General features: G+C 38.6%; 1 protein-coding gene across 1 annotated transcript in view; it reads right to left on the bottom strand.

Annotated features, from left to right (window-relative positions):
- GRIN3A (glutamate ionotropic receptor NMDA type subunit 3A) overlaps nucleotides 1-21,029 on the bottom strand; it is a 72,934-nt gene that overhangs the window by 41,372 nt on the left and 10,533 nt on the right. The window contains exon 3 of the mRNA XM_088531366.1: nucleotides 1,994-2,598. Within this exon, the coding sequence (XP_088387492.1) occupies nucleotides 1,994-2,598 (605 nt within the window). The remainder of the gene's footprint in view (nucleotides 1-1,993; nucleotides 2,599-21,029) is intronic.

The following is a 21,029-nucleotide window of genomic DNA, read 5'->3' as shown; positions in this document are numbered from 1 at the left end:
ACCAAGAAGCAGAGCTTCTTAAAGCTATAAGACTAGATGACTTTAATATTCTAATGCCTTGTTCTGGCAACAGGGATGCTCCCCTGAGCAGACTTGAACAGACCTGGCATCTGATCTCATTATAAGAGGAATTAATGATGATGGAGCATTACAACAGCCTAATCTTTAAATGTATTTAAAAAAAAAAAAAAAGGAAGAAAAAGAAAAAGTTAAAAAAAAAAAAGCATTCTGTGTCATGGGCATGATCTTCCTGCTTATAGTTATTATTCTGCTCTTGGGGATGCCATAAGGTGGCATTTAAAGGTCTGCAGAGACAATGTTTGAGTACCGTATTGGATGAAAGCTCAGATTTCAGATATACCAGTTTGTGGGAGTGCTATTTCACTGCAGGATCACTTCCATCAACCTCCATTTCTGTAACAGTGATGGTCTGTTCTACAGTTGAAACAGTTGAAAATCTGTTCTACTGTGCCTTCTCCACCTCCAAAACTTGGCCTTCTGCAGCCCACTGCAGTTACGAACATCCAAATATCCAAATATAAATATTTGGGGCTAGAAATAAAGGCAGATGAACTCAAACAGAAATATGACTAAATACTAAAGCTAAAAGTATCCTCAGCGAAGGTGAGCTGCTTGCCTGAAACACCACTGAAATCCACAAGATAGTTCACAATGAAGCTGCTCATCAGTGGTCCATGTCTAAGAAATCATTGTTACTGTAATGAATTAAATGTTAGGTTTCTAATTCAAATACACCAGCCCTGACCACCAAATATCTGTCCCACTCAAGTACTATAAAGGCAATTGAAGTGATTAAGGCCAACCTGTTATCCTGTCTTTAACAGTGCCCATAAGCACATGCCTAAGCAATAAAAACACAAAACAAAATGAAAAAAATCAGACAAGACATATCATGTTTCCTCTTAAGGCTATAAGTGAGTTCCAAGGACTTCAAGAACCTGTAGTGATCTGTCTAGACAGCATTTCCCCTGGGATCTCTCTTTTGCAAGAGACCACTAAACTTTTTATGTTTGCTGACTTTTTGGCAGAAATCTTTAAGATGTACTAAGATGTATTTGTTTTGAACCTTGCTTATGTCACCTTTACATCATACTCTTGATTCTTTTACAATAAAAGACAATAAGCAATATGTATGTATCTGCTTTCTTCATTTCAAAAGTGATTTTGCAGAGCTCTGTCATATCCTCCATAAACTGTATCTTTTCCTAGATTATTCAGGTCATTTCTCAGGCTATTCCTTACACGGACAGAATTTTACATATTTGACTTTTGTTTGTTTGCTTCTAAAAGAGACCCTACATTGCTCTTGTTTCTTCAAAACCAGAATATTTGTGCACACGAGCCCCCAGGCTGTTTTGGGTATAAGTTCAGTATAGCGATGTGAAATGGTCTACGGGAATAGTCTCAGAACAAGCTCTAAGAAGACTCTCCTGCACCAGTAATAATGAGATAGGTTTCTAGAACTGTTTTTAGTTTTGTCAGCTCTCAGCTTGCTGCAGTGCCCTCTGAGGGGGTCAAGGTTTCTTTGCCATGGAAGCACATTAGCGTAGTGGAACTACACACTTGTTCTTATGCTCTGTGATGGGAGTTGGAGTGAGAGTGACTGTTCTTTGTGCGTTTTGTATTCCCTTGAGTATCTGAAAACCACATCATTTGTTCCTGCTATATTTATGAACATAAACACAAAATGCTATTGGAACTTAGCCAGTAACCTATATTATGTTTTCTGTGCTGTCTCTACTTCCACGTAACAGTATTTTATTATATACCAGATCTCATCTCTCTCTATAGCTATGTTTAGGTTTCATTATTAGAAGCAGAAAGAAATACTGAAATAAATGCAAGTTAGGGAGGAATAACAACATTATGGTCAAGTCATTTACTTGAGAATGGTGGGGGAGGGAGAAGAAAAATGAATATATAATATTATACTATAAATATTAGCTGCAAAAAAAGAAAGGGAAAAACTTACTTTGATAAATATTGTCCTGAAGTGATATTCCTTTCATCTGTGTCCATGCAATTCATTGTGCTTGGAATAAGAGCTAGTTCTGGTTGAATCATGGTGGCTGTTGCTACAGCTCTTGCCACCAGCTCCATTGCATCCTGCACATAATGCTCAAAAACTGACTGTGTTGTCTTGCCATGAGCAATGAGACCTAGTGGCAAACCTTCTGTCCTCAGTTCTTCCACGTTCTGTGAATCCCCAAGAATCCAATGAAGTTCTGGAGGCATCACACCAAACTTGGTGGTTATTTCAAATATCTTCCGTGTTTTTTCCATGTCACATCCAAACATCACAATAGTAGATGTTGTGTCTTTGATGCTCTCCAGGTAAAGCTGTAGGTAGTTTAAAAGGTCATTAGTTGAAGTGAGATTTGCTGTGATATTTATAATGGATCCCAGGTGGAACTTGGAGCTCTGTTGTGTGAGGAAGAGGAAATCTGTGATGTTCCACTCCTCCTGGCATAACATCAAGCTGAAATTGTACCAGTTGTTCATTGCAAGGATTGAGAAAGTAACATCAGCATCAGAACTCAATGAGTTTTCTAAGCTCATCTGCAGGTGCAGGGGATTCTGCAATTAAAAATATGGAAGATACTGATTAGAAAGATACTGGATCACAGGAGTTCAAAATCACAGAATGCTCAAGGTTGGAAGGGACCTCCAGAGCCAAACCTTAATGACTTTGCTTACTGACTTTTGCTGCTGTCCAGGATTGACCAAGGGAACAACATGAAGAACAAGGAAATCCATATCCACTCTGCTTACACAGACTGCTAATTCAAGGACTTCAAGAGCAAGATTTTCCCGACTTCAACAGCCACGCAAGAGCCTACTTTTAAGAATCTATATTTATTTAAAAACACTTGTAGTTTTGGTTTCTTTGGCACTCTTAGGCAAAGAATTCCAAGTTTTTGTAACATCATGCATGAAAAAGCATGCCTGTATTGTTCTGGTTCAGCCCTGGTATCTGGTTAAATTTAACAGATACTGCAAACTACTTTGCCAAAAGATAAAAATAATAAGAGGAACCATCAGTTCTTTGTTATCTCCTGTTTTTGTACTTCGTGTCTTTTTTTACACAGGCACATGAATAAGTTAATTAAATAGATCACAGTCTAAAATCAATGCACATTATGTACTGCCAATAACACATGAGAAGATTGATTCTTTGGTAAAGGTCAGTTTTTTGAAAGTGTAAGAGGCTAAGATAGGCACACTCCATGAACTGTTTGATGGAAAGTACTTGGTGAATAATCATTCCATATTCACTTTTTCTGTGCAATTCATGATATAACAGAACTTTACACTATTTCCAAAAAAGGAATAAGGATCAAAGGCTAATCACTCTGTTCTGATAATTTTATTTGGTTGACACTTACATTTAAAACCCTTTTTTCATTCTTTTATACTGTATTATGTATAAGACCAATCCAACAAAGTTGCTGCAAAATTCTGTTGTGTTGATTTTATCTCTAGTATTTTAGTGCTCATTATCTACTCTAGTTTGTCTGGATTTTAGAAATGCCATTCTGAATTTGGAATAATACAATAATTTCTTGATTTGCATTAGTTTTACTAAGATTAGAATCTGGGCTTCAATGCAGATGTAAAGGGCGGAATGAGAAACACAGAGAAGGGCTGAATGCTATTTATAAATAGCCAGATTTCGTTGTGTTAACTTGCAGTTCCATGAACTCATCCTGCGTTTTCCACAGCAAATAATTTAAATTCTGATCCTGCTACGCAGAACATTATAATTGAAGATTCTCCCAGCTCTTTTTGCTACCTCTTGTTTAAGTTACCTGTAGGTTTTTTAACACGGGCACATGAATAAGCTAATTAAATAGACCACTGTCCATGATCAATGCACATCATGTACTGCCAATAAACAAGAGATTTGACTGTTTGATAAAGGACAAGTTACTGAATGCACATGAATCCAAGCAATGCAGACTTTGAATACTATGCTGGAAAACAGTGTCCATTGCTTAAAATACATCATGAATTTTGAAAACAAAACAAAGAAATAAAAGAAACAGAAGTATGTGTGATACCTGGGCTTGGGAAGCTAATTTAAACAAATGAGTACCCTCAATCTAAATCAAGACTTTGTTTTTTCTTGTGAGAATGTATATTTTATATATACAAATGATAGCACACAGCCTGGCTATACCAGTATTATAAAGAGCAAATATCTTTAGGTTAACCAGAAATACAACATCCAAAGCACAGTGGTAAAATTATCGCAGCATAGGTGCCGATATAAGATTTATTGGATGCGGAAAAATTACCATGTGCTGAGGAGCAACAGAATTTAGCAATAACGACCGTGTCCACACTAATGAATAAAACAGACCCAAGGGAAGAAAAATAAATACATAAATACACAGATGCATAAATAAATTAAAATAAAACAAAATGAAATACAATCAAGCCTCCACTGCTTAGTTCTTCCGTGATCTGGTTTTGGCCCACATGATTAAGCTGTCTCTGATACCATACACCAGCAGTTTCAGTCCTAGCACATTTTGGGATCCTTTCCACGAGACATTATGTATAAGACTGCATGGGAACTCACTTTTCATCCTTTTTCATTTTTCATTCAGCCTTTAAAGATCCATGTGCCCTCATGCTATAGCCAGAGCATGCGCTCTGTTTTACACGATGTAAAACCTCTCTTGTCTGGCCACAGCACAGTATGTCCAGGGTAAAAACATGTGTGTTGTACATGTGAAATACTTGGATCTCTTAATGTGGTCCTGTAGGGTATGGATACATCACCTCCTAATTCAACAGAGATGCTTTTGAGATAACCTGTTTTAGATTGAGATTGCTTTTAAAAATGATTTATGATGTGAAATTGCATTCCTGTCACCAGTTTTTAAAGACAGCACAGGTGCATCTATGCAAGCTCTCACCACCATTATGATCTATTAGTTACTCAATTCCATATTACTGTGTATCTTTTCTTTATTGTATTGGGAACAGATCATAGTCCAAAGGGAAATAATTGTGAATTTGTCCTCAGAATTTTCAGATGCAATGATATGCATAAAACCCAGTCAGTAGGGATTTGTATTCTGGTTCATTTTTCCTCATCTCCAGCTTAACATGCAGCCTCTCTGCAGATGCTGGGGAAGAACTGGCAGTTAATTTTGTTCTAGCAGTTAATGTTTGCTTTTATGGGGAACGAGGGTTGGGATACCTGACAGGTCAGGCAGCTTTACACCTTAACCAAGGAGACCAGAGTACTATTCATTAACTTTACTTTTTTTTTTTTTTTAATGTAAAAGAAGTAATATCTTCAAGAAAATCATGTGGATGAGTAATAATATTTGGAGAGGTTTTAATACCTTTTTAATTTTCTACCAAAAAGCTTTATTTATCATTTGCATGACTTAGTTGAGCAAATAGGCCATGAAGAATGTACATGGTAAAAGTCACATGTCAGGATACAGTCTCTGATATTACAGCGTTCTTAATGCTATTATATATTTTTGCTGATTCATCATCCTTTAAAGTGATAAACAATTTCTGCTTTCTAATGAAGAATATCCAAAAATGCTAATCCAGTGATACAGCATCAATCACTGAGATTGCAGATTCCCATAACAAAGACTTTTGACATCTTAAATGATAGTTTAGAAGTACATAACTGTATGTATCATGAAGCAGAAGATTTATGAGGTAATTTCAGTGTACTGAACTGTGCCCATTCATCCTTACTGAAGTTCTTAGGAAAAAAAAATCACTATAAACTTGCTTTAGAAATTCTACAGTTTGACTATTTCTGTTAAATGGTCTCATTTAAAATTGGAGCACATATGGAAAGACAATTGGTTTGTTTAATTTTGCCTTTAATCTGCTATTAAAGATGATACAACTTGCATAAGTTTTTCTTTAAATTACACAAACAAAATTAAAACTCATTTGAATAATGTTAATTGTGATCCACTTTTAATAATACACTTGCATTTATGTAGTCTGATTTAGGAAAAACATTTTATGCATTCATGAGAACTTGTTTTTTTATTGCTTATCTTTTGTTTCTGTTTCATAAACCAGCCAAGATCAACTTCGATTTTAACTGAGAAAAGGACAGGACTAGAATCTTTAATTTCTGACTAATGGCCTTGGGATCAGATGTCAACATTCTTTGCACTGACTTTCAGCGGTCTTTGAACCAAGCTGCCCGTGGAATATTAAACTTTATATGGTTTGTGTTGTTTCACTTCCCTTCATCAAAAGAGACAGTAATTACTTATTTACTTTTTGTATAACAAGAACAGTTTTACATTTTCATTGCCTGAGATACCTGAGATAACAGGCTCATTTAACAACTGAAACATGACTTGCATTTCATTAAACTCCTTCAGTATTTTTCAAGCCTGTGTTTCAGTAGTCTGTAGACCCACTCTTAGCTGTTGTAAATCTCACAAACACAGTGAATGCCTGGAGCTAGACTGACTTACAACCCAAAGGATCTTACCATGTATCTCTTCAGCCAAATCTGTAATGCTAATTAGGCACAGTTACAGTGACATTTTATTTGACATTATTATAGCTTCATTAGCAGGGTTAAAAGCATATATGCAAATGTTCTTTCGTTAACTCTAACAGTAAGTAACATAGAAAATATTGTTATTCCCCTCTTGGGGGCAGAGGCTATACTCAAATACATATTTACAATAAGAACAAAAAAGCGAAAGCACATTACATTGTTACTTCAGAATCAATTTCATCTAAGGGATGCCTTCTGGCTTACAGAACAACTCTGAGGACTCACAGGTTTGCAAAGACTGACAACAATCACTAATGCAGCAGAAATTTGGAGTCTTTTTCTTCAATGGTTGAACTTATAAATTTTAGACTTAAAACTCCATTCCCTAAATGACAAAGTTGGACCCACTGCTTTTTCATTTGATGTCATACAGAGACATGCTTTATTTCTTTATTTTTTGCAGGTGGAATGGGATATTTGCCTTACAGCTGAAGCTGCGACGTGTCTATGCTGAAAACTAGCAGCTCCTGGCAGGATTTCTGATGGAGATGTCCTGCCAACTGCCCCATATGATGTTGAGCTGCCCACTATGTTGCTACTTACTTGGTCTACAGGGCACCTGGCAAAGCAGAGGGAAATTCTGAGTTTGGGAATACCGCTTGGCGTTTCCTGCAGGTGAAAAGAGGTGAACTTTGCGACAGCCCTTCCTTTTTCCCCTCCTCCTTCCCTTCCTTCCTTTCCAGGCACTGCAGAGGACACGTCCACCACTTCCACTCCGCACAACACCCAGCACTGGGCCATGAGGTCACGCTTTTCCTAGGCTCACTTCCAGCACCACTGGAACTCAGAGAGGCTTGCCATGGCCTTCAGTCATCATTAGGTTTGGCCTCTAGGCATTAATACATCCTCCATCCAGCAAAGCACTTAAGCTTCTATTTAAGCATCATCAGTATGATTAAAAATATCTGTAGTAAGCCTCTTCTGCTATTTAGCCAGCAGAAAAATGCTCTCTCTTGCTTCTCTGGGGAATAAAACATGCTATCCCTAAGATGATTAGGCCATTTATCTTTTTAAGGACGGGCCTTTATCAAGCAAGACATTTCTCTTTCATTGGCCCAAGAAAGAAAGGATGTCTTAACTAACTCACCTATTTCTTTTCTTACACAGTTTTTCTGTCTTCACACATAGACATGCTTGACAAAGAGTATTAAATAAAACAAGGTAGATCTCAAAATTAAAGGCAATTATTTGCAGACAGTTTTTGGTCTCTGAGAAGGAAAAGCTAATTTAAACTAGCTAAAGCAGATCTAATTTTTGCAGCAAAAGAGGCTTGGCATCTCTCCAGGCAAATTCTAAGGCCAATATTAACAAGGCATTTACTGCTGATTTAAAAGAATAAAAATCCACAACAACTACAATAATTTAAAGTTTTCTTAGTTTGTCTTGAAAATGATTTTTAAAAGATTTTTCTCTTTAGACCAGATATTCTTGACTTAGGGTTTTTTTCACATCTCAAATGAGTACATGCAAATACTACAAATTAATCTGAATATGTAAAGCTCACTACAAGGTCAAACAGACGGTATAGAAAGCAAACATTCAGCTGTTTTTGGAAAGTAAAACTCATTATTTATCTACATAACCACTTACAAATTATCATAAGTAAAATATTTCTTCAAAAACCTTGTGTTCTTTGCTCCAGAGGGAGAAAAGGAAATTATTTAAAGTTTGTCAAAGGCAATTTCATACAGATGCCAAGAGCCAAAATAGTTTTTCCCTGTCTAAAATTTATCATTACAATTAAAAAAGACATATGATTGTAAATAAAAATAGATGTGGGGGAGCTGCATTAATTCTCCATGGCAAGCTTTCCTCCATCCTGGAAATGAAATGCAAAGCCCTAGAGAATCTCTTCTTCTCTGTAACAGGATTCATATTGGAGAAAGTGCTCCTTGACCACGGCTCTACTTTGAAGTGCAACATTATTGCAGATGACATAGGTGGTGGGAGAGGAGATTTCTGTCTGCTTTTAAAGAATTTACAGGTTATGTGGGGAATCTGAATGATTATTTCTTCTTCCTAACATGACTATTGACACTTGGTAAATCATTATTTATGTCCTTGTCAAAATGCTTATATGGAAAAGCCTTCCCTTCAGGGAAAGCGGATGTAACTAATGTCTGCAAAGCCCTTGAAAGTGTTTGGATAAAGGATGCTAGGAAATAAGCCCTGTGAACATTTTTTGCAGTGGACAATTCGTTACTGAACAGTATTTTCTTGAATCTCCAAACAGAATGGGATCAGCGTCTCTCCAGCAAGCACGTATGAACCATCAAGAATAAGATCTTTGCTAGCTCTGCCCCAGGGTTTCTTTATCATGACATTTCCCAGTAACGTATTTTGTGATGTCTGCTTTCATCTGGACTGTTATGTTAACATGCACTTTTGGACTGCTAAGTCACATCTCTACTGCTTTACTCCTGGACATCTTTATGCCTGAGGTGTGATAGAGGAAGGCCCTGTTGTGGTAATGTGGTTCTGACACCATATCAATGGCATTGTTTTATCTGTAGTTTATCTGTGGTTTATGTGGTTACCAGAGTACTTGTTGTGTGTGCATGTGTACATGTCTTCTGGTGGATTATTATTTTTGTAAAGTGATTATTAACCCAGGTAAAGGATATGTGCTCCACTAACAAAATGTTATTTGGGTTATCAGGAAACCACCGCTTCAAGGCTACCAAAAAAAAAAAAAAAAAGGGTTATATCAAGAATGTCCAAAAGTGGAACCACCAAATGATATTGGAAGCCCTGAAACAGGAAGCACAGGGCGACACCAGAATTGCCAGGGCTAAGGATCCATTACTGATCACTAAGAGAATGCAAACTGAGAACTGGCTAAAAACAGTTTTAGGGGTAAAAAAAAGTAGAAAAAAAACCCCAAGTATTCAATATGTGTAATTTGTAACATTGCAATTTTGGACAAAAGGCGGAACTGTTAATTAATTTGGAGCAAGAAATTAAGCAGAGTTAATAAATATAAAAATATCAGAAGCAAACCTAGAGGAGAAAGAAATTCCCACCATCAACATTATACTCCTTGTCAGAGAACTTAGGGCACAGATGTCTTGCCGTCACATCCTCATTCCACCTCATTTGCTCTGTCTCCATAAAGAAGATTTGTGATGTTGACATTAGGGCACAGAGGAGCATGGAAGGATGAGCACAACTTTCCTAAGAAACGTAACAGACACTAGAAAGCACGTGCATAAAAATGTTTTCTGTACCATTATTGAAAATGAGCTTTAATATTTGGAAAACTTACCTATAGCATTATTATCATTGCAATGGGACCAATAATAAGTCTTTGATTAGACTGTGAAACTTTAATTAGGCTAACAATATATTTTTGGCTTTGTATATAAGATGATTTTCTATAGCTCACATAAATTAGACATGCTGATTGCCTGCTGCCTTGTTCTAGAGGACTACCTGTTAAAAATACCTAGCAGAGAATTAGACAACCAAGGGTGTAATTTAGAACAAGTACTGTCAAGCATAGTTCCACACCATGGTTCTTGGCATATCACCCCTGCTCAGCTCCTCAGCTCAAAATCCTCTTGAAATGGATTTCCCTCCTTCCCGTGTTACAACAGCTCTCACTTTCTCCTTAGCAAGATGGATTGCCTTGCAATAAATCACTGAAAAATGCTATTTTCTCGTGAGCAAAACAGGTTATGGCCTGGCTTCTCAGGCATGAAAAACATCATTAAAATATATATATATATATACATGTAAAGTGTAGAATTTAAGAAAGGGTGTACAGAGAAGACAGATTCAGACTATGCAGGTAAAAAGAATTGGATCCTGTTTTATGAAAACTGACAGTGTCCATGCTGAAGTGTGTACTCAGAGTATTGAAGCCAATTAGATTTCTATCACCATCAACACTTGCAGTAAGGAATAAAATAAAGAGTATCTTTTTCACCCACCAGTCCAGCAGCAGCCTGGTTCCAAAGCTGTCTTCACCTCCCGCTGTGGCTTTGCAGTCCCTATGCTCTCAGTAACAGGCCCCCCCTCCAAGTCTCATTATATTTACAAATGACTATGTACCTACCAAGAGGCAATGCAATCCTGTCTTGTCTTCACGGCTCAGCAGACTGAAACTAGGTCATTCGATCTGGAGGCAGATGGGGAGGAGGTGGCAACTCAACAAAAAAATATTGTTTCCTATTCACGATGAGCCAAAGACATAAAAAGATATTCACGATCATAACAGCACCTCCAGGCCATGACAGCTTGGGTTGCTGTGGCATTTCTTGGCAGATATTGCTGGAGTCTGGGTGCTGCTCCTCCAACACGGTGGCCAGTGCAAATTAGCCTCCACGTCTCTAAATGATGCTGTGTGTTGGGGTTGTGCTGCATGCAGTTAAGCGCAGAGGTGCCTGCACACCAGCAGTCTGCGAAGTGATAACTGTGTATGGGAAAATGCAGTGGGAGGAATGAATTCTAATTTGCGCTCCTCAACAAAACAGCACAAGCCCACCACTAGATCCTTTTCCTCCAGGCCTTGCTGGGGCAAGTTCTACAGAATAAAATCCATCTACAGGTGCATAATGATTCTTCATATGAAAAAAGCTACAAAATAAGCCCACAAAGGCAGATCCCTTAACTCTATTAAATGAGGCCCAGATACATGAAGTTAGTAGTTCATCTTTTTGAAGCTAGACGCTTAAATCACAACTCTGAGGTGAATTCTCTATGTACCTACTTGGCTTGAAACCAGGCATGGCACTTAAAAGTCTTCACTTGAGGTTTCTTATTTAATACACTAAGCATTCAGTTAGAAATACAGGAAATTAGACAGAAGAGTTATAATTGGCTCTTGAGTGTGCAGGGGAAGGGAGGTGAAGGAATGATAATATATCTAACATCTCTTTTGGAGATAAACACAGGTAGTGGTTATTTTTAATGGACGATGCAGCAAGCACATCCTGCGTCCGGGTCCTGGTGGAGCCCATTAGGTGGCACCCGCTGCCCGCCTCACATCAGCGCTTCTCCCTTGCGGTGCTCCCTGCAACTGCATCTGCACTCCGTGGGAGCGGGATTGCTGCGCCAGCACCAGCATCCTCCTCAGGACGCGGGGACAGGCAAACAAACAAAAAATGCCCCATTCCCCGCCCCCGCCAAAATACAAAGCAAAACCAAACCAAACCCTTGGAGATGCTTGTCCGCTCCTAGCGCTCCTGTTCACCGTTCTTCCAAAGAAGGCAGGGATTTGAGTAATGTTCACTTTAAGGTTTTAACCACTGCTTCCTTGTTTTTCTTTCACAACCCTGAATTAATTTTCCGTTTATAAAAATCAAAAAAAAAAGCGATCATTCGAGGCAGAAGTTTTTTGGCAGTGTTAGCAAATTTATTCCCTGGGGCATGTAAAATACAAAACAGGGCATAATCCTGTAATCAGAAGTTGCCTACCCCCTCCAAAGAGCAGGAGCATATGGATTTCCAATAAGACAACCAGCCACAAAAGTATGTGACTGACTGCACAGGGCTTGTTACGTAGCACACAGGGAGAAGAGGCAGCGTCTGGATGTTAAATGCAGGATTTGGGTGATCCAGTGTCACATCCCTCTCTCACACGGCTCTTCCTTAGTGAATAAACTTCTGTAATTGCTGTCTTAATGCAAAATGGGGAGAACCCCTGCGGAAAAGCGGTGTACAAGGGAGCACAATGAAGAAAGAGTACAAGGTGTATAGATAACGGTGGTAGCAGATTCAGTTTTCTCACTCCTTTGTGAGATGGCTTTCTGCCCTCAAACTCTTAAAGCTTCAAGTAAGATAAATATTTCACATCCTTTTGTAGAGGGACAGATAAAGATTTTGACAGAAAGAGAGCCTAGGCCTTGAAATTCCCATTTCTTTCACTGCTAGACACAGTTGCCTCACTACATAAAAGAATGTATGAAGTAACAATCAGGCATTTTACAGGTTATTGCTAAAGTAATGTGGACATTTGTATAGTGCAGTACATCGTGGTATGTACAGTATACCAGTCTCTCTTTACTGAGTAGAGTTAACTGATACCTTGTTTCTTGCTTCATCAAGACTTGATGCCTGTAAGCAATAGAGAGCTGTGATTTCCTCAGAAGTTTTCAGTGGATAAGGGACTTGTTAATTATCTTTTATACCCCAGTAGAGTCTCGGGTAGACAGTCATGAAACCAGACCTCTTTGCAAAAACATGCAAAGTGGTTACACTGAATAATATGCCTAGAGGTAGGAAAGATACACTAAAACACATTCCATGACTGTTTTGGCCTTTGATTTGCCATGCCTAAGACCATCTGAGTGAATATTTATAGCTTCCTGTTGTGACTCAATCTTCATTTCTCATCTGAATGCTCAAAAGCACTGTCAGCCCTCTTTTGTGCATAAATATCTGAACGGATTATAGCTTTCAAGTTTTCTTTCACCCGACATTCAGTGGACATTCAGATCAATGACCAAGTAATTGCATGGGGTTTTTAAGTCACTGAGAAATATGAACGATATTTAGGTATGCCCCCTTTGTACCTACCACCAAGTTTGGATGCAGTGAAGCAATGGGAGAATTTAGTCTTTAGAATTTAGTCTGAGAATTTAGTCTTTAAATGCCGCATCCATCCATAAATACGTAGTGTGTGACAGTGGGCATAGGCTGAAGGCAAGTATGTGGCAGTGCACTCTGGGGAAGGCAGAATCCCATGGCTGGTGGGACCACATGGCTCCACTGCTCTCTGACATGATCACTTGCCAGCAGCTAGCACTAATCACAAGACACTGGCACAAGTCAAATAATGCAATTCTCCTTTCCTCTAGCTCTGCCTAGAGCAAGTACAGTCAGTTCCAATACTAAATGACCAGCGGAAGCCTATCAGCTTTCGCCTGCAGGTGCCTTTTCTGCACCATATGGACAAGTCGCCACTGGGGCCATAGGGACGGACACACAGTGAGCAGTCGGGCTCTGTGCTTTTTCAGCTCTAAGGCTGTCTTTGCTGCTCTCCCACAACCTCCCCGTGGTTGTGCAGCCCAGCTCAGCTGCAGATATGCTGATACGCAGCCTTGGAGGAAGCTCAGCAGCAGAGAAGCTGATGCTGTAGCACTTGCTAAGGCTGGAGATCAGCGTAAAGCACCGCTCTCAAGAAGAGGCTTTCCTGGGGAATCAGCCACACATACAAGAGGAAAAACAAACAAATGAGAGGAGGATGGGGTAAAAAAATGACTACAGTTTCTGACATGGTACCCATGTCAGAATCCAGGAAGCTGAGTGGATAGCATAGTTTAGGTTTATTTGTTTTGCAGTCAGTTATTCCAGTGGCTCTGTAAAATGTGTGGAGCTCTCTAGTTGTCTATGTGGGTATGGAAGCAAGTAGGCATGCTTCTTCCCCTGTGCTGGGGAGTACAACTAATTTTTGGGGAGGTGTCATTGACTTAAACAGGGACTGACAGTCAAGAAAGAGAATTCCTGTCCAGTTTGTTGTAGCTTTCCGAGCCGGTACCGGTGGGTGGCAGAGACTTGCTGGAGCCTGCCTCAGTATACCCCCTCATAAAATAACTCACTCCTGCTCAATGCTATGTAAAAGTTGCACAGCTCTGTAAAAACGGAATATCACCACTCTAATTGCAAAACACTATTTAAAGTATTTTGAAAGTATTCAATTTATCTTTTAAGGGCTTTGTGCTTTAGAATCTGGTAGGGCTGGACATCTCAGTGAATAGAAAAGTCTTAAAAATTCTCCCCCACATATACTTCGCCAGAGATGAATTTCCTACTGACATTACTGACATACATTCTTTCTTCCAGCTCAGCTCTTTCTATTCCAGTACATTTGAAGACTTGTATCATTCCTATGCCTTTTTTAGGTCAGTTCTTTAGCAACAACATAACAGACTTGTGATGAAGAGGCTGAAGAGCAGGTCTTAATGCTAACCAACTCCACAAGCATCATGACACACTCCAGCAGTAAATCGAAATATCAGAGCGTAGCCTGGGTGCAACCGGGGCAAATCAGTATCTTGATTTGCATACCTGCAAATCTGAAAACATCAGGCATATTAATGCAACTGTCTGCTTTTCCTCTGCACTTCATGGTTTATAAACTCTTAATGCAAAGCAGCTGTAACTCATTTTGAGCTGCATCTCATTCATCTGAGCTATGAACCTTTGGCATCACAGTATTATTAACTAGGAAAGTACTATAATGCTACTAATACTATAGTCTTGCAGAAATAATGTATTTTATGAATTTAACAAACAACCCAAAAGTGATGAATATAATGATACAGTAATCAACCTTGAGTTATGCAAAATACCCTGAGTTAGGTATTCACCAAATTGCTTCGACACATAATTGCCAGCACGTGGATTGTTTGCAAACATCTAGCACAAACTGCTTAGCGTTAATCATTTGTTCTGTGACATACTTAGACATGCACTACTTCTGCTTCTTGAGTCGGTGATTGTTTCTTCTTACAGGAGAGTGTAAGGACTTGTGAAAATGAAATGCACCCTGGGATTTTAGCATGGGTAAGCAGTTATGATAAAATATGGAAGTGTCATGTCTCACTAATGACTCTCAGCAAGACGTGTGTGTCTATCTCCATGCCAAAACCCCGTGATGGCTCTGTGGAGTCTGGTGAACCAAGCCTGCGGACTTGGACTATTTTTGGCTCAGTGATTCTTCCTAACTATCTGAGCAATGGGGAATGTTGTAGCAGAGGATCTAATTCTTCCAGACAACCTGAAAGGAAGGGATGACAAAGCACCATTCTTATGAGTCTGACAAGAACATATGATCAGAGCTACTGCTTCTCTCTGCAGGAAATGATAGTATCATTTCCTTCAGGGAGAGAAAACCTGTAATAAAAGCCACAAAAGCAGTATATTCCCTAAGGAAACAGGAATGCATTTTTTTCTTGCTCCACTTCAGTTTTATTTCTCTTTTAACACATGACACTATCACTTGAATATAAGGCTTGGTCAGTTTTCCAAAACATGGGATACAGCTTAGGAAAAGCTGTAAGGTCTGAATTCTGTTATACCACTGTTTTGATATTTTGCATTAATAAGGAGGGTTCACTGTCCCTTCTGCCTGAGTGTAGGAAGTGAAAATCATATGTATTACGAGTAAATAGAAATGAAGCAGGCAGCTGTGAGGGAATAAATAAAAAATAAAAAAAAAACACAGAGATTAATATGGAGAGTAGGATCTTCTGTGAAAAGCTTTTTTAAAAAATATTTTATTTTTCCCCTGAAATGAAAGGAAAGAAACAGTGTTTGTCTGAAGACCATTCTTAAACTGACTTAGGATTTTGTACTGATTTGAATATCTTGATTTGAGCACATGTCAATTTTTAAAAGCAATTGAAGGGGAGAGGGGTTGGACAAAGAGAAAGCTGCTGGAAAAAAACCCTTTGACATTCATGGCGAAGGAAATGGGAACTTTCCCACCAGGAGGGCAGTGTTCCCTTTCCTGTTCCTTGCTGTTGTTCTTGCTGACTCCCGTTAGAGTTCCATCCACCTTATTGTAAGTCCCAAATTAACAGAGAGTTGCCTTTCAAAATCACAGGCCTTGGCCCGTTAGTCCTCTTCACTTCTATTAGGAGAGCACTGCCCAGTTCCATGCATTTATCCTGCGCCAGGTAGCAAGTCAGTACTACAGACATGGTTCCCCGAGCTGAGTTGGCTCAGTGCTTACACAGAGGTAGTCAATTAGCTGTTGCTAATTTTGTCAGACTTGGACAACTTTTAAGCTTGGAGAGAAATTTCTACCAAAGCATGGAAAAGAACCTGGACTCCAGTGTTCCTGGGCTGGCGAACCAACATTTATTTCAGTCTTTAGTCATTTTTATTTTCCTATTAATTTGTAAGCCTCAGTTGGAGAAGACAGAATATCCCTGTGCCACGTGCTCTAGGTGACCCTGCCTGTGCAGGGGGGTTGGACTCTAGAGGTCCCTTCCAACCTCAACCATTCTGTGATTCTATGATTCTATGATCCCTTTTGAATCCTCACAAGGGTTAAATGGGCAGTCTGAAATTTCATTTATCCGCTTCTTATCGACAATAATAAGCCATTCCTCTGTTTAATCCCAGATAATACTGCAGTAATTCTTTATAGCTCTCATAAGACGTGCATTTGCTCTCATAATAAAAGCTCTCACTAGGAGAGGAATTGTCCAAATTATACTTGATCTTACTCAGCGGAGAGTTTCCTACATGTTTTTAAGTGGAGGGAACTCTCTGGTGAAAATAAGGCAAAGTCAGACAAAATAAAAGTTGACAGAACTGTTAAGATTATTTGTGAATATATAATATCATAGCTACAAGCCACGGATCCTGTTGGACTAGTTCCTCATCCTATGAAGGGGCACCCTTGTGCTTAAAAGTATATGAAATCTGAATATATTGATTTTTTTATAATGGCAAATACTCAGGTGAATGAAGTACAAAAACAGTTCAGCTGTTCGTGTACTCTTCAACATTTGCTTTCCATGAACATTTGAGTAATCAAATTATGTTAGGATAAGCGTTTACAGAAAATGAATAGCAAAACTGAACACGGCAGTATTTGTAAGGTCCAGCCTCCATGTGTGTCTCAAATTCTTATGTTAGAGCAATCAGAAGGAAAAAAAAATAAAGGTAGCTTAGCTAGGCAACCAAGACGACCTCTCAAACTGATTTACTTCTTAAAGCCAGTGAAGTAAAAGGCAGCACATCCATAAACCTTGGGAAGGTTCTGACATGCAGGCAAGCCTAAAGCTTACATTCTTTGTGCTTATTCAAAAAAATTTTACATGTTTTTTCAGACAGCAATACATCTGTAATTATCAGGTGTACCATTCACTATGAATTCTCAATTCATTTCTCCTTAACAGACACTTCTAGGGAGGAGTACAAAAGTAATACGATCTGGGCAATTGCCTCCCATTTTCTGTCAAGCAAGTTATTTTTCTTATGCTAATCATGTGTCCCTGCATCCCACCACAGATCTCAATTTTCAATTTTGCTGTGAATCTGCATGGGTTGTGAATGCCCAAGGAGGACATAACTAAAACAGCAAACTTTCATATAACTATATGTTACATATTTATATGCACTGTGGAAATGGTGGGAAGATACAAAATTCTGTTTCACTGGAATCTAGTAGGCTGAACTATTTATAAACAAGTGTCTTATTTTTGGTGCTCTTCAGAAAATGTGATGAACAGTGAATGATGAGCAATTTATGTTGCTGATCATCTGTATCACAATAGAGCCGTAAGGTCTTTTTCTGGAGTCAAGACTCTATTAATTTAGGATCTGCACAATCCTACAGTGGAAAACAAGACCTCAGAACAAAGATCAATGGGCTAGTTAAAAAAAGGATTATATGAGCATGCTGAACTGAAAAATGAAAGAGTAGGGGAGCAAGTGATGTGGTCTAAAGAAAGTGGATAAAATTTGAAGCCTGTTGAGGATTCTGGGCATTAATATTAAAAGCAGGTCAGCCATCCACCTCTCCCTCTCTCTCTAAGCAAGTCCTCCATAAGAAGGAATCCTTTCGTGAGTATTCTGTATTGAAGGATTTACTATTCACAAAAAGAAAGATAACATTAAACACATTACGGCATAATGCATGTGTAATACATACTTTTAGAAGGATTACATAACCTAAAGAGGGCTTATGGATATACCTGAATTAAAAAAAAACGATGTTGATTAAGAAGTATTTAAGTAGCCAGTCCTAAGTAAATAATTCAAGTATATAAAAAAAAGATCATCAGGATGAGTGGATAAGTGATGATTCTGGCTTCCTTCTAAAGACTGTTGATGCAAGATTCTTATTCAGAGGTCACAAGACCTTGTGACCTGTGATTAGTAGTCCACCCAGTATGTTTCTACGCTGCTATATTTTCATACAAACTTCTAAAAAATGTGATTACTTAATAGCTATGTTTTTCTCCAGAATATCTGAGAAACAAAAATGACTGCCATATTTTATCATCTTCTCCTTACTCTTCGTGCTGAAAAACATAGCTGATCGAGCAGAGTGTGTCAGCTACACTATTTAGACATTTTTATTCACATCCTTTGCAAGTGTGGAAGCCATGGAAAGGAGAACACTGCTCCCTCTTACCAACCTTTTCCTAAGTTTTAGACTCAAAGAGCATACAAGATCTGTTGATCTTCTCAGTTTAGCATCCCTTGTCTCATGATCACTAACACCAAACTACATCAAGGGAAGTACAGTACACACAGCTCTGCAATAGGCAATTTTATTGATGTCCTTGGCGTGAGCTGCCCCTCCATGGAAGGTGGCTAATAACTGCAACAGGACATTTGCCTGCCATGCAGAGCAGTGTGAATAGTTTTTCAAAGAGAATTAGGAAGGTCTTGGGATTCATGTGATGCTAAGGTCCCTCCAGCGCAGGTCTTGGGGCAAGACAATGCCATGCACACAGGACATATGCATGCCAGATGATCATGGAAAAAAAAAAGAGATGAGAGTTGAGTATAAAGAGTTGTTGATTTTGTTCTCTGGAAATAAAAATAAGCTCTCTTGGAAATGGCAAGTGTAACATGGTGCAATGACATTGGAAGCCTTCATGTTCCAAAGCTTAAAACAGAAAAAACTTTTTTTTTTTTTTTTTTTTTTTTGCTTTAACTACTTACATCTGCTTCCCTCAAGTCAATTATTGGACATATATTCGTCCCTTAAGAGCATTATAGTATTCAGCTATCACATGAAACTTGAACTGAGGAAATCTAAATACATAACTTTGGTTCTTCTTATTGACTTCTAATGTAGAAGCAAAATTAACTTTACCACAGAATCACAGAATCACAGAATGGTTGAGGTTGGCAGGGGCCTCTACAGATCATCTAGTCCAACCCCCTGCTCCAGCAGGGACACCCAGAGCACGTGGCACAGGGTGGCATCCAGGCGGGTTTGGAAGATCTCCAGAGAAGGAGACTCCACAGCCTCTCTGGGCAGCCTTCTGGTATTAATGTGTTGAGAAAAGTTACGTTATAGCTCAAACAGTTCCCACATCCTGTCTAAAGAGGGCAGCTATTACCTCCTGATAAAGTTTAGATCTACTTTTTCCTATGCTCTGCTGTTTATTGAGCACACTAAATTTTTAAAAATAAATGTGCTCCTACTGAGAGCTGTTTAACCAATATATATGACTGAGCCGTACAAGCTGAGAAAGTGACAAATAATTATGCTATCATCCAGAATAGCACCAGAAAATCATCAAACTCTAAACTCATAATACTGACTTTTCATCTGATTTGCTAAAAAAAAAAAAAAAAAAAAAAAAAGAGTTCTTTTAAGCCGGTTTGAATAAGTAGGCTATTAAGATGAGAGTAATGTAACTGCTTTATCAGTAGCATCAAGAGAGCCTGGTGCATAATACAGCTGTTCTTGCTGGATATTAATTGCTATGTCTAATAGATTTTCCTTGCAACAAATTCAAAATTTCATTTTTTAAAATCCCAGCTTACTCTTGAAAATCTCTCTTAAGTCAGAAAACCTTATAAAACGTCTTACGAACAGCATGGGCAATGATTTTCACAGTCTTAAAAAAGCTGAAAGTGGAATAGTATGTCTTTAGGGAAATGTGAAATGTTTAAAATATGCCTGTGCAGCATATTCATAGATTTTTATAACACATTTCAAATACTTTCCACATTGTAAAATAAGCTTTGGAAACTACCATCACAGATGAAAGTTGGTGAGGAAAAAGTAATGAAAATACTATAGCAAGAAACTGAAAATGGTGCCTGCTTCTAAATTTCTTCACATTCAATTTCTCCTACATAATAAGAACAAATGATAGAGTATTTTCACTTTTCTTTTCTTCCTCTCCTTCTCCACCTCCCCATTTGCTGCAGATTCAGGTGACTGAAAACTTTTAGATAAAAATTAATTAACTAGCATGCTGCAGATCAGATCTATGTATTCCCATGCCATAGAGTACTCTACTGACTCTCTGCATATACCAGCAGGGAGGCATATGGGAATGCAGGTAGTTCCTGAATGCCTGTACTGAAGGACTCAGGGGAAAAGGACATCATTGATTTCAACACAGGGGTGAAACATTAAGTCTGACTGGGGTGAGGTTCTGCGAATCTCTACACCCACAGCCAGGTCCCAAGCAGCATAAACATTTAATCCCACTACCCTATCTAGGTGGCACACAATACATACTGTGGTTTATTGCAGTTTGTGATAAGCCACCTTGACAAGTCCCTTCTTGATATAGGGATTTTTGTGTGTATGTGTGTGCAGTTGCCAATAATTACCACAAATAATGTTAGTTACTTGATGTGACAGCTGTGAAACACTCGAGGCCAGATTGTGAACCTCTTAGTCACACTGCTGAGAAGTCCCTTGCACAAATGGCTTTGCTCGCGTGTGACTCTCTTAATAAATGAATCATCTATCTTTGCTGCCTACTCAAGCTTAAATCTTCCT

This window comes from Tinamus guttatus, unplaced genomic scaffold (genome assembly GCF_059628265.1).
Source record: "Tinamus guttatus ecotype Peru unplaced genomic scaffold, ASM5962826v1 Tinamus_guttatus_pri_ptg000410l, whole genome shotgun sequence".
Taxonomy (NCBI): Eukaryota; Metazoa; Chordata; class Aves; order Tinamiformes; family Tinamidae; genus Tinamus; species Tinamus guttatus.
The sequence above is the reverse complement of the archived record's forward strand: the minus strand, read 5'-3'. Positions and strand labels throughout refer to the sequence as shown.